The sequence below is a fragment of the Lissotriton vulgaris genome, chromosome 8 (genome assembly GCF_964263255.1).
Source record: "Lissotriton vulgaris chromosome 8, aLisVul1.2, whole genome shotgun sequence".
NCBI lineage: Eukaryota > Metazoa > Chordata > Amphibia > Caudata > Salamandridae > Lissotriton > Lissotriton vulgaris.
The window spans coordinates 1568158494-1568173356 of record NC_141696.1 but is presented as its reverse complement, the minus strand read 5'-3'; the positions used below and the strand labels follow the sequence as shown (position 1 = coordinate 1568173356).

The window sequence follows — 14863 nt, the reverse complement described above, 5'->3', positions numbered from 1 at the left end:
GACTGACATTGAGTTCGAATTCTGGAATTTTAGGTGTGCTTAAAATATGCTTTAAAGTGCTGCAGTTTGGAGTGGCAATAAAAGGTTGTGCATGATGCTAACGTCCGGTCTTGACATGAAATCAGGCCACCAGCTGATTGGTTCTGTGGCCTCCATCTAGAAGTTCAGGGGAACATTGAATTTGCTCTCAGGCATTCTTAGATGTCCAGCCTGCAACTGCTTCTAGACCCGTGGAAAAGTCAGCAGCGGACTCTGCTCCCAGACCATCCAATCCAGGATGAGGTGCATTTCGTCTGCATAGCGCACAGGATAGTCTAAATTCCCTAATCAAGGCTACTAAGAGAGCAACATACAAATTAAATAGGGTTAGGCTCAAAGTAGACCCTTGTGGGACACCATATTGCAATTCATAAGAAAAGTAGCGCAGAGAATCCAGTCGGATCAGTTAAGTGCTAGCCATTAATTAATAAAAATTATTTAAACACTGAACCCTTAATAATAATATCAGGAAGTCTTGTCAATAAAATATCCTAGCACATCATGTCAGAGGCCGCAGATAGATCTAATAAAATTGGAAAGGATATGATACCTCCTTGATGATTCATAGTTCATTCCGAACTGTGACCAGAGCCACTTCTGTGCCATGATAAGGACGGAATCCCCCGGAGAGGGTCAAGCAAGGAGTTGGGAGAAATAATACTCCTTCGGGTGAGTAGGTGCTACATCTTCAGTAGTTTTCATGCAGAAAGGAACCTGGGAACTAGCACGATAATTTCTGAAAACAACAGAATCTAGTGTGTTTGTTATTTATTTTAATTTTTAATTTTAATAGCTGAGTATCACAAGACTGTTTCCACTCTCCCATCTCAAATAAGGTGAGTGGCACACCACTCAGCTAACTTTAGTAGTACGGCAGGATCTCGGATTGAGTCTTCCACATCACGCGTAGACCTATGTACTTTAATCCTATACCGGCGCGTCCTGAGAGGTTGGTCTTCTGTCTCTTCTGGTGGACTCATACACTCCCTGCGGTGAACTTGGTAACTAGTTACCCCGTATAGTACTTCTTGCAGCTTAACAGGTTCCCAGTGGGGCTTACCTTCTCTCGCTTCTGGGTGGGTCCTTAAGATAGTCTTGGGCAGCTTAACTGTATCCCTGATGGAGTTTGTCCTCTGTCGCTCATGGGTAGACTCTATAATGATACTTCCTAAGCAATGATCCACTAGAGCTGTTCCTCTGTCCCTTCTGGGTGGACTCCTGATATAACTCACTCTGGAAAACCAAACCGATAAACCTCAATGATCGCTTGTACGTATGATGCAGTTCTCTCAGAGATACCAGGTGCCTCAATGCAAAACTACATCTATTCTATGCAGTGACAATTAGACGTACTGTGCTTCCTTACTTGCTTCAACACTCAAGTACCTCACCCAACGTCCCATAGGCCAAACTTTTTTTAAAAAGCTCCCTTTCAGCCGTGTATCCTGAAAGGCACCCAAAACCTAATGAACGTTGAAATGTTTCACGATTTTGTAAGGCTATTAGGCACTATGCTTACTTAACCACTCGGAATGTGCTTTGAGACGTTCAAGGAGTAGAAAAGTGCTATACACATGTCAGTGCAATCAAATACATGCTCCTGCATGCTTTCCTAGAGTGAGGTAATAGACCAGATAAGTCTCTGCACAGAGCTACGTAAATGCAATGGCGTTTGGGGAGTTGCGGGGTGCTTATTTTGCACAATAATAGTTGCAGCGAGCAGGTGTGTTTTATGGGGTATTCAGCAGCAAGTGACCAGCAGGGTTGATGGTGAAATTGACCTTCCATGATCAACTGCCCTAGGCCCACTGCTTAATTTGTGGCGGTTGGGACCACCAGCACTAATTTTGGGGACTTGTCACTTATCCAGTATTGGGGTATCTTTCATAGATTCACATGCCTGAATCATTCCCCGTCGTCGAGGCGGGAGTCCCACAGTAAATTATATATATATAGCAGTGCCTAAAAACCATTAGTAGTAGGCTAGAAAAGGATATAGGCCCAACTAGGCCCAAAACTTAGCAGCCTATCTACCTCATTATGTAAAAAGAACTGAAAATGTAGCCTCAGCCAATCAGCTAACCTCACCCTCTAGAACCTTCCCAGCCCAGGCAGTTCTCCTCAGATTTTCACCGCACTTCGTGTGTAAGGGAGTCTCCCTGAATGCCTACTCAGTTTTCTTCAGAAATTTCTTCAATTCTTTCAAGATGTCGGAAAAGAAGGCTTTATTCAAGGCCTGTGCTTCATGCTTCAAGAAGAGAGTTCACGTGGACGACGAGCACTCGGACTGTATTTATTGTTTGCATCCTTCACATGTTGTGAAGGATTGCAGGATATGTCGAACCTTCCCTCCTAAGACCAAAAGGGATAGAGAGGCGAGAGTTCTTTTGTGGCTGAAGTCGTCTGTCAGAGATGACGAGGACAGAGCCTCTACTTCAAGTAAGAGAGCCAGTTCCAAAGAGGGGTGTTCCCCTGAGAGATTAAAAAAAACCTAAGTTCTCTCATAAACCCTCTGAATCCACAAGGAGTGCTGCGTCAACAGAGTCTTCTACTGTGAGTACAGTCCGCACTAAAGCTGTCACTTTAGTGTCTTCTCTCACTGTTACCACCTATTCTAAGTCTTCTACTTCTTCAAATACTGTTACCACCTCAGCAATTACTTCTCCTGTGATGTCCGTCATGGCCTCTTCTTCTGAGACAAGATCGTCAAAGAAAAGCGCGTCGTCGACGAGTCTACCGTCGACGACCAAGTCACCATCTTTGAAGCGTTCGTCATCGCTTCCGTCGACGCTCTCGTCGACGGCTCCCCCGTCGACGAAGACTTCCACTATCCCGTCGACGAAGACCCCGTCGACGAAGACCCCGTCGACGAAGACCCCGTCGACGAAGATCCCGTCGACGAAGACCCCGTCGACGGAGGGCCCGTCGATGAAGGGCCCGTCGACGAAAGGCTCGTCGACGAAGACCCCGTCGACGACAGGCCCGTCGACGACAAACACGTCGACGAAGGTTTCAGCTCCGTCGACGACTAGCTCGACGACGAGGAGTCCGTCGACGGATCCGTCTACTAGGACGCCTTCCAAGAAGTCTTCATCCATGATTACAATCCCTGTGACGATACCGTCGACGACAATATCGGCAACTCACACATCTGTCTCACTTTTGCCATCGACAGCAGCGCTGGCATCTTTGAATGTGCCGTCTACGTATTTATTGCCCACATCTCCGGTTAGGGTGCAGTATACCCATTTTCAGATGAAATCGTTTCAGAGACAGAGTTACTCTCATTTGTCTCCCCTCTTGCCTTCGCATATCTTGGAAAATTACGTGGAGGCAGATTCGGATAATGAAGAGGATGATGATGATGATCCTTTTGGAGTGGCCCATCACCCTTCCCAGTTGCACATAAAATATCAAGAGGATGAGGATGATGATGAGGTTCATTACTATCAGGAAAATTTAGCTACTCCTTATCATCAGGAGCAACAACACACAGAAGACACGACTCGTCTTCCGTCTGTTCTAGTACAGGATTTGCAGGCCATGCTGGCCGATTATCGTCAGAGGTTTCCACCAACTCTGCCTACTCCTAATACTGTGCCGGAGGACATGCCAGTAAATCCACCGCCACATCCTTCACACTCTCCAAGGCAGGATGTTGACCCCGGGACTGGAGGTCAGGATGTTGACATCTCATCTCCAGATGAGGATGAAAGGGAGGATGGGGAACTTCCGGATTCCACGCCTACGGAACCATGGAATGATTACGTCATTCCTATGCCCTCTCCAAATCTGCCAAAACCTTCAGATTCTCCGCCAGAAGACATAGGAGGTTTTCATAACATCATGCACCGGGCAGCTGCTCGATTTGCAATCACAGTTTCGGTTGAACAAACCGACTGTTTTCTTCATGATTTCAAAGAAGGGTATAGAAGGGTGTCCAGATCTATCCCTATCATTGACTATATCTGGAAAGAAGGGATTGATATTATGAAGACGCCAGCTTCCATCCCGGCGGTTCTTCCAAGAGTCGACAAGAAGTACCGAGCACCACCGGACACTCCTTCATGTTTGATTGGTCATCCGCGTCCTGACTCAGTGATTTCACAAGCGGCTCAACAACGATCCAAAAATCCGGTTGCACCACTTTCAACGCCTCCAGACAAAGAGGGCAGGAGATTGGATGCAATTGGAAAGAAGTTCTCGGCTAATGCCGCTGCTACTGTCAAGATTGCTAATTCTTTGGCAATTTTAGCACGGTACGACCGACAAATGTGGTCAGATCTGTCGGAGTTCATCAATTTGGTTCCCGATGACCGTGTTGAAGAGGTCAGGAAGGTTGTCTTGGAAGGCGAGAGGGCAGCTTCTGAGATTATCGATTGCGCCCTCGATGTATCTAATACAGCCTTTAGACAATTGGCCGGAGCGGCAGTTCTCAGACGGCAAGGATGGCTCAAGGCGACTTCTTTCAGACCTGAGGTCCAGACCAAAATACTGGACATGGCCTATAATGGCGAGTTATTGTTTGGCAAGCACATAGATGAAGCATTGCTTGCGATAAAAACGGATACTGATACGGCCAAATCGCTTGGTGCACTACAGTATAAGCGAGGTTTTTTCAGAGGAGCAAGAGGCCGTGGTTTTTCATCAAGAGGACATTATCAAAATCAGCAAAACCGCCAGTATCAACCTCAAAATAAGCCGTACTACCAGCAGTCCTATCGGCAGTCATCGTCAGCGGGTTTCTCTCGTCAAGGAGGGAAACGACGTTCTAACTACCAGGGACGTGATTCAAATAAACGCCAGTGAGTTTTGCCGGACACCATCCTCCTTTCCCTCCCTCCCCGTGGGCGCCAAGATTTCCGCCTTTTATCAACAGTGGCGGAAGATAACTTCAGATCAGTGGGTTCTGGACATAGTCAAACACGGACACACTCTGGAGTTCTTGCAGAAACCTCCAACATTACCGCCCAGGGGTCCCTCCCCTCCTCGTCTTCATTTGTTATACATGGAAGCCATGAAAATGCTGCACAAAAATGCGATAGAGAAAGTCCCAACATCCCAGAAAAATCAGGGGTTTTATTCTCGCTTCTTCCTTGTGGAAAAGGTTTCAGGAGAGTGGCGTCCAATTCTGGATCTACGAAACTTAAACAAATATCTGAAAAAGCAGAGTTTCCGCATGGTGACACTCACGGATGTCCTCAATTGCCTCATGGAGGGAGATTTCATGGCTTCCCTGGATATGGAAGACGCTTACTTCCACATTCCAATTCATCCAAACCACCGCAAGTATCTGAGATTCACAGTGGCTGGTGTCCATTTTCAATTCAAGGTGCTCCCTTTCGGCCTGAAGTCTGCACCAAGAATCTTTACCAAGACTCTAGTCCCAGTTGCAGCTGCGTTGAGGTCACAGGGAATCCAAGTGTTCCCGTACCTCGACGATTGGTTAATAAAGAGTCCGACGAGGACTTCAACAAGGCAGTCGGTCAAGAGTGCTCTGTCAATGTTCTCGAATCTGGGTTTGACCCTCAACGCCAAAAATTCTCAACTTCAACCCAAACAAATTCTGACGTTCCTGGGAGCAGTACTAGACACTTCTCAGTGCAAGGCCTTCTTAACCCAAATTCGTCAGGACAAGATCACAAAGCTGGCAAGTCAAATACGGTCAAAAAAGTCTCTTTCGGTCCGACAGTTTGTTTCCCTGCTAGGGATGTGTTCCTCCGCACTCCATCTAGTTCCACTGGCTCGACTCAGAATGAGGCCTCTCCAGGAGGAATTGCATCGACAGTGGCGGCAGATAGACGGATCTTTCGAGGACCGTATCAAGGTCACACCCAAGATAAAACAAGCTCTTCTGTGGTGGGCGGCAAAGAACAATTTGTCTCCGGGGCTCACTTTTCTTCAGACTCTACCGGAATTTACTCTAACGACAGATGCCTCCATGGAGGGTTGGGGAGGTCATCTCCAGGACCTTCAGGTGCAGGGACGGTGGTCCCATCAGTACAAGCACAAACACATCAACTGCCTCGAGTTGAGGGCAATTTTCCTGTCCTTGCGAGCCTTCCTGCCAAGAATTGCAGGCTCTGCAGTACTGGTGCGCACGGACAACACCACCAGCATGTTTTACGTAAACAAGCAAGGGGGCACAAAATCTCTGGCCCTGTCTCTTCAAGCGCAGGAAATGTGGGAATGGTTACTCCACCACAAAATTTCCCTCAGAGCGGAACATGTTCAGGGAATTCAGAATTCTCTGGCCGACGATCTCAGCAGATCGTTCACAGGATGTCACGAGTGGTAACTCGAACAACGGCAAGTGGAAACAATTTTCCAGCTCTGGGGCACACCAACGCTGGACCTGTTTGCCACGCAACAGAACAGCAAATGCATATACTTTGCCAGCAGGTTCCACCAGCAAGGATCGAGAGGAAATGCCCTGTTGATGAGGTGGACCGGAATCTTTGCATATGCCTTCCCACCGATTCCTCTCATCCCAAAGGTTCTACAGAAAATGAAGAGAGAGCGTTGCTCTCTAATCCTAATTGCTCCTCGCTGGCCGAGACAGTATTGGTTCCAGGAGCTTCTGATACTCTCCCATCACCCTCCACTGCGCCTCAAACCGACGCTTTCAATGCTAACAAGAGAGGAAGGACAAATACTTCATCCAGATCCTCAGTCGCTACACTTGCACGCCTGGCTCCTGATTTCTTAGAGTTTAAGGACCTGGAGATTTCTCCAGACTGTAGAGCTGTTCTATCTCAGGCTCGTGCACAGTCTACCATCAGAACCTATCGCTTCAAATGGAAGAGATTCTGTTTATGGTGCGGAGAGCATGACGTCCATCCACTACAGGCTCCTCCAGAGAAGATTCTGCCTTATCTGCTGTCTCTAGCCAGATCAGGTCTCGCTTTTTCTTCTATCAAAGTTCACCTTGCTGCCATATCCAGATTCAGGAAGAGTTACAACAAACCATCTTTGTGCTCTTCTTCTTTAATTAAACAGTTCCTTAAAGGATTGTTTCGAGTTTTCCCTCCAGTGCGGCCTCCTCCTCCTGAGTGGGATCTCAATATTGTGTTATCTCAGTTGCTGAAAAGGCCTTTTGAACCAATTCATAAATCGGAACTTAAATTCTTGACTTGGAAAGTGGCTATTCTGTTAGCCCTCACTTCAACCAGGAGAGTAAGTGAGATACAAGCGTTCACTATATCAGAACCTTTCCTACATTTTTCAAAAGATTGTGTGACACTTAGAACTCATCCTAAGTTTATTCCCAAAGTTCCGACCCAGTTTCACATCAACCAACCGGTGAAACTCAAGACTTTCTTTCCAGACCCCAAGACTCCAGCTGAAAGGATGCTGCATTCCTTGGATGTCCAAAGATGCCTCAAATTCTATTTACAAAAGACAAAAGATTTACGCAAATCTACCCAACTGTTTGTGGCTTATGGACAAGCTACACGTGGTCAGGCAGTGACGAAGGCAACAATAGCCAGATGGCTTTCCTCTGTCATCGTCTTCTGTCATGAGAAAGCGAACAAGCCCCTGACAAGAACGGTTAAGGCGCATTCCACCAGGATGATGTCAGCGTCTACAGCCCTATTTGCAGGGGTGTCCCTGGAAAACATCTGCCGTGCTGCTACATGGAAAAGTGTGCATACTTTTACGAAGCACTATTGCCTGCAGCCGGTGCTACATGGAGATACGTCAGTGGGAGAAGCAGTGTTGCAGCATCTTCTTCACTGAGGTCAGACTGTTATGGTTTTTTCTTTTTTCTACTGCTACATGTTTACTAATATACTGTTTTAATGTTCTATATTTAGATACATATTATATGAAGGTATTGTCATGATTTTGCATATGTATTGAGATATGTTATTGCTCTAGTACCTTCCAGGTTGTGTGGGGATATATGGTTTGGATTGTCTCCCACCTTCCTCTACCGACAGTTATGGTTGTTACTGCTTGCTACTCTGATTCAGGCATGTGAATCTATGAAAGATACCCCAATACTGGATAAGAAAACAAGTTACTTACCTGTAACTACAGTTATCCAGTATTGGTATCTTTCATAGATTCACATGCACCCACCCTCCTCCCCGGCTAGGCAGTTCTTATATAGGATACTACTTCTCACTTGTGCTGGGAAAATCTGAGGAGAACTGCCTGGGCTGGGAAGGTTCTAGAGGGTGAGGTTAGCTGATTGGCTGAGGCTACATTTTCAGTTCTTTTTACATAATGAGGTAGATAGGCTGCTAAGTTTTGGGCCTAGTTGGGCCTATATCCTTTTCTAGCCTACTACTAATGGTTTTTAGGCACTGCTATATATATATAATTTACCGTGGGACTCCCGCCTCGACGACGGGGAATGATTCAGGCATGTGAATCTATGAAAGATACCAATACTGGATAACTGTAGTTACAGGTAAGTAACTTGTTTTCTTATTTGTTATCAGCAGATATTGACCTAGATCAAGAGAGGGAAAACACACAAATGGGAAAAAAGGAAGATTAGATTGAGTATGGAGTAACCGTCACAAAGGGAGAAGGAATGGACTGGCGAGTGAGATAAAGAGGGGTGTGTGTATAGTAGTGGATTAATGAGATCCAACATTTAAAAGCGTTGACCACAAGCTTCTGAGCTGAACTTTCAGCATCTGCAATCATTCGTTTCCAAATTAACCGCTGCCTAGGTCTGACAAAGGCACAGAAAGATGACTGTGTGTATATTGGTGCAAAGGCACAGAAAGATGACTGTGTGCATATGGGTGCAAAGGCACAGAAAGATGAATGTGTGTATATGGTTGCAAAGGCACAGAAAGATGACTGTGTGTATATGGGTGCAAAGGCACAGAAAGATGACTGTGTATAGGGGTGCAAAGGCACAGAAAGATGACTGTGTGCATATGGGTGCAAAGGCACAGAAAGATGACTGTGTATATAGGGGTGCAAAGGCACAGAAAGATGACTGTGTGTATATGGGTGCAAAGGCACATAAAGAGGACTGTGTGTATGTGGGTGCAAAGTCACAGAAAGAGGACTCTATGAATACAAAGGTTCAGAAAGAGGACTGTGCGTATTGGTGCGAAGGAATACAAATAGGACTGTGTACGGGTGCAAAGGGATAGAGAGGACTGTTTGTGTATTGTTGCAAAGGGATAGAAAGATGACTGGTTGTGTATGGGGCATAGGGATAGAAAGAGGACTGGTTGTGTATGGGGTATAGGGATAGAAAGAGGACTGGTTGTGTATGGGGCATAGGGATAGAAAGAGGACTGGTTGTGTATGGGGTATAGGGATAGAAAGAGGACTGGTTGTGTATGGGGCATAGGGATAGAAAGAGGACTGGTTGTGTATGGGGTATAGGGATAGAAAGAGGACTGGTTGTGTATGGGGTATAGGGATAGAGAGAGAACTGGTTGTGTATGGGGTATAGGGATAGAAAGATGACTGGTTGTGTATGGGGCATAGGGATAGAAAGATGACTGGTTGTGTATGGGGCATAGGGATAGAAAGAGAACTGGTTGTGTATGGGGTATAGGGATAGAAAGAGGACTGGTTGTGTACGGTTGCAAAGGGATAGAAAGAGTGCTCTTTGTGTATGGGCCAGAGATAGGAGGAGAACTGTTTGTGTACATGGTTTGAAAGGCAGAGAAAGAGGACTGTTTGTGTACATGTGCAAAGGGATACAATGAGGATTGTGTATATGGGTGGAAAGGCACGGAAAGAGGACTGTGTGTGGTAACTGTATGGTTGCTAAGTGATTGAAAGAGCACTGTTTGTATATGGTTCAAAGGGATAGAAAGAGGACTGGTTGTCTATGGGGCATAGGGATTGAAAGAGGACTGTGCGGATGCAAAGAGATAAAAAGAGGACTCTATGGTGCAAAGGCATAGAAAAAGGACTGGTTGTGTACGGTTGCAAAGGAATAGAAAGAGGGCTCTTTGTGTTTGGGGAACGATAGAAAGAGGACTGTTTGTGTATATGGTTGCAAAGGGGTAGAAAAGGGTCTCTTTTTGTACGGGGCAAAGGGATAGAAAGAGGACTGTGTGTATATGGTTGGAAAGGCACAGAAAGAGGACTGTTTGTGTACATGTGCAAAGGGATAGAAAGAGGACTGTTTGTATGGGTGCAAGGGTACGCAACGTGGACTGCTTGTGTATGGCCATGCAGGGAAAATAAGAGGAATGTTTGTGTATGATGCAAAGGGATAGAAAGAGGACTTTGTGTGTGATGCAAAGGGATAGTAAGAGGACTTTGTGTATGATGCGAAGGGATAGAAAGAGGTCTTTGTGTATGATGCAAAGGGATAGAAAGAGGGCTTTGTGTGTGATGCAAAGGGATAGTGAGAGGACTTTGTGTGTGATGCAATGGGATTGTGTGTTTTGCTGTTCACCCTATGTGGGAAGGCTATGCCCAGACGTGGGTCTCGTGCTCACTAAGCCACTGGAGTCAAGCTATCCTGGCAGAAGACGGCTGGAATGCCAGAAACCGGTCCTAGGATGCTTCATTCCGATCCATGGAAGTTATGGCTTGGCAGTTCGGGCTGGACTGTTCCCATGAGGCACAGGGTCAAGACTGATTTGCATATGGCCATGTCTGAACTGGGGTGGCTTGGTGAGCAAAATAACGATGGATTAAACCCAGATCTGTGACTGGGGGGTGAACCTTTTGCCATTGTGCAACATTCCATCCTTCATCTTGTGGGATAGAAAGAGGACTGTTTGTGTATGATGCGAAGGGATAGAAAGATGACTGTGTGTGATGCAAAGGGATAGTGAGAGGAATGTGTGTATGGGTACAAAGGCATGCAACATGGACTGCTTCTGTGTGGTCGTGCAAGCATAAAAAGAGGACTGTTTCTGTATGGTGCAAAGGGATGGAAATAGGACTGTGTGCATGGTGCAAACGGATAGAAAGAGGACTTTTTGTGTTGTGCACATGCCACCAGATCTGATTCAGGTAGAAGACTCCCAATTTATTTAGGCAAACATTGCTTTATTTTAGCTGCCTCTCACCTGAAATCGCCTTAACTCCAATAGAAGTTAGTGCAGAAAATATATCCCCCCGGATGTTTTTTCTTTCCTCTCTTCTGAAAACCTCCCACTTTCCTGTTTTAAAATGTTGGAATGTATGCGTACAAAGGCACAGAAAGAGAGCACAGTTTGTGTATGGGTGTGAAAGGAGGGTCATAGAAATAGGTGGGCATGTGTTATTGAATGCGGATTCTCTTAAAGTTCTTCGCTGTTAGAAATATTGTCACTGTGTGCCCATAAGGAAGTGTAAGGTTGTTATACTGATTGTATGTGAAACGTGGATTTATAAAAAGGAAACCTCTATATATATTTTGTTAAGGGAAACACAGTGTTATACTCACCAAATAGAGTCCAGATTAAAGTTTTGCTATTGTTGTGCTCGATGGAGAACGTATACTCATTCACCAACATCATTTTCATTTAGTTCTGTAAATAACTTTGAAAAATGCTTTCTTTTACCCCCCAGGTGCAACAAAAAAAGTGAAGTCTCTCCGAGATCCCACAGTCAAGATGTCCAAGTCAGACCCTCAGAAGCTTGCCACCGTGAACATCACGGACAGTCCAGAGGAGATCACGCTTAAATTTCGAAAGGCAGTGACGGACTGCACATCTGCTGTGACCTATGACCCTGAAGGCAGACCCGGAGTCTCCAACCTCGTCTCTATTCACGCTGCTGTGCTAAAACTGACCCCAGAGGAGGTTGTTGCCCAGAATGTAGACCTTGATACTGAGCACTACAAAAAAGTGGTGTCTGAAGCTGTCATCGAAACACTTTCCCCAATCCGGGACGAGATTGTGCGCCTAGAGGCAGACCCTGGATACCTGCGGAAGATGCTCGACCATGGAGCGGAGAAAGCCAAGGAGCTGGCGGGACCAGTGTATCAGGAAGTACGGAGGCTGGTTGGCTTCCGGTGACTTCCAAAGAGCATTCCATGTGTCCTCTGATGTCATGGTCTCCTTCCCCTCTACCAGTGGCCCTGCAGGACACCTGGAGAAGGGCTCTCCAGCCGCCATTATGTGTCTGAAACTGATGTCTTGCTCTACAGAATATCCAAGCTTACGGGGTCTTGCAGGCCGGTAGTATCAGGAGCAAACAACTGGGACCCTGATTGTGCTGGAAAATGTTTCTGCACCCCCTCCGTAGTCCCTTTCGAGGCTGGAAGAGGAAGGCGACATCTGCTAAGGGCACAATAATGTTTTGATTGACTGCTGCTCCTATCAGTGTAAAAGTATATTTTGGGTCCTAATCTCTCACCCTGCAGAAGATTTTCACTTTTGAACATAATCATTGGTCTCACTGGCTTCAGAGGAGAGTTACTGTTATATATTTTTCTTTGAAACACAGCCTTTCTGCACAAACCACAAAAATCTCCCTCCTGGTGACACTTGAACATTGAGGATCACTACATGGGTTTGGGGGCAGTACAACCCTGAGTCCTCTGACTGACCTACTCCTGGTTACTCAGCAGCCCCTCCTGAAGACTTGACTGAAAGGATACCTGTTTGAGGAAATATGGCACTTTGTACTGTTGGATGAGCACTTTGCATTGCTCCACCCTTCAGTGGTTTTAGATCTGAGATGACTGTGTTACTTCTCAACACTTTACAGAATAGTTACTTCTTCCCCTGCAAATTAAGCGTTAAAAGGTGTAAAAATGTCCTAAATGAACTGGTAAAGATCGCTTGCTAATAGCACTTTGAAGAATTAATAATGGTTTTTCAGAAATATTTGTACCATACTTGAAATGTTTGAGTAAGGGTAAAAGAGAAACATCTGGAACTGGCTGTATGTGTTGTACCATTATTCGCTGTAATGTGATTTGGATGTATCTCTGTTTGAACTGCTGCGTACATAAGGAAAATGTGTACTGTGGCTGCCTGTGTTCACTGCTGCACCATGAAGCGTGGAGTTCTGCGGCCCATGCTAATGTTGAAAGCTTTCACTGGTTCTCGCCAAAGCCGACCTGCTCTGTGCATGGTGACAGTGTGCACAGCCGCTGTCACCCCCCTGAATAATCTTTATCTGCTCTCCACAGCTCCCCCGTGAGAGCTCTGGTTTTCAGGGACCTAAACACTATCACAAAGGGTTGCCTGCACTCAGTGCACAGTGCCTCCCTAAAGGTGAACGCTATATACTAAGCTAAGCTCCTTCATTGGTGGTGCTGCAGTGGGATAAAGATTTGCATTGCTTTACCACTTTGTTATCAGTAGGGTTTACACAAGAAACCACTACTACATTCTGGGAAAACACTATACTAGATAGGTAGTGTATGTTGCTAAAACTTTAGGTTAGGTGTCAAGGGCCTAGCATAGCCCTTTCTCCAACGTCTGGGAAGTTTTGATTACTAGGTTAGGGTACTCACCCTACACTAGCAGCATGTCTACTATTGGAGAATCTAGTCAGACTCGGGTGTCTGGGTACAATGCCCTTCGGTTCCAGGAACTTAGGACCCTGTGTAAGGCTAGGAAACTCAAAATGGGTATTAACCCTCCAGGTCTTTTCTTATGGAGTTACTGCTTCAAGATGACCTCTAGAATCCTGGAAGACCTTGGTGAGGGGTTGACCCTACGGGACAAGAGGTACTTAGTACTGCTGGATCTGTCACTGGACATGGAGATGTGGAGTCTGAAGAGATTCCCTTTGATAACCCTATGCCTGTGGAAGTGGGAGGGTACTGATGTTACAGGAGGGGGGCCATGGCAGTAGGCCCACTTTCGCTTCCACTGGGTTGGTTCACAGTGTTCCTATGAGGAGGGGGTCTTCCTCTTTCTCATCCTCCTTTTCCTCAGCAACAGTTGCTGGGTCCACTCATTATAATTTAGATGAGGCCATCCTAGATGGGGGTACAACCTGCTCAAACTTGAGAAGGCCAAACTCAAGCTGAAGATGTAGCAGCTGGCCCTTTAAAGGAAAGAAGAGGAGAAAGAGAGAAATCATTTGGGGTTGGACCCCCGTGGTGGCAGCAAAGGAGACTTCAGAGTCAGGCAGGAGCACTTTGACTCTAGTAATCTTAGCAGAATCTGCTTATAAGACTGGTGAGGATATCCTCAAGTGGATTTCTGCGCCGGAGAGGACCTGTAAAGTCCAAAAGGTTCCCCAGAAGAACCGGCAGCTATTCTGTGGCTCTCCTTTCCAGATAAAGGTAGTTCCACATTTTTGCCAAGAGGATGCAGACAACTACAAAGTCTTGAAAGAGACACTTATTGAAGGGTTAGGACTTAGCTGTGAGGAGTACATAATTAAGTTCAGAGATACTCAGAAAACCTCTTCACAAGACTGGGTTGTTTTCTTAGACTGCAGTTAAGGCTCTGGCAGGCTGGTTACATGGTAGTAATGTAGGTGACTATAATGGCCTGCATAAATTGATCATGAGAGCACATCCTTAATAACGGCATGTCTGAGAAACTGCCCCAATACCTGGTGTACTCTGTTCTGACCTCTCCCCAAGAATTGAGAAAGAAGGCAAACAAATGGGTTCCCACCAGGGTGAGCAGTAAGTCTCATGGTGGGGGGTGACCAAAAAAGAAAGATAAATCTGAGGCCCAAGAGAAAGATGGGATGAAACCCAAAGATAGCAAGAAAGAGTCTCTTCAGGTACACAAAAGTATTCCTCTGGCGGTGGGTCTCAATCCTCCTCTTCTAATAAGCCTCCTTGGTACTTTGTTTGTAAACAAAAAGGCCATGGGACTCTGACCCCAGTACCCCTAAAAAAGTCACCAAGGCTACTACTACTCCCCCTAGCAACCCTTGCAGTAGCACTGGTAGCAGTACTACCTCTAAGGGTGTAGCTGGG

At 46.0% G+C, this 14863-nt stretch overlaps 1 protein-coding gene across 1 annotated transcript in view; it reads left to right on the top strand.

Moving 5' to 3' along the window:
• WARS2 (tryptophanyl tRNA synthetase 2, mitochondrial) overlaps window positions 1–12850 on the top strand; it is a 118808-nt gene extending 105958 nt beyond the window's left edge. The window contains exon 6 of the mRNA XM_086935841.1: window positions 11536–12850. Within this exon, the coding sequence (XP_086791967.1) occupies window positions 11536–11984 (449 nt within the window). The 3' untranslated portion in view covers window positions 11985–12850. The remainder of the gene's footprint in view (window positions 1–11535) is intronic.
• Window positions 12851–14863: the final 2013 nt, after the last annotated feature.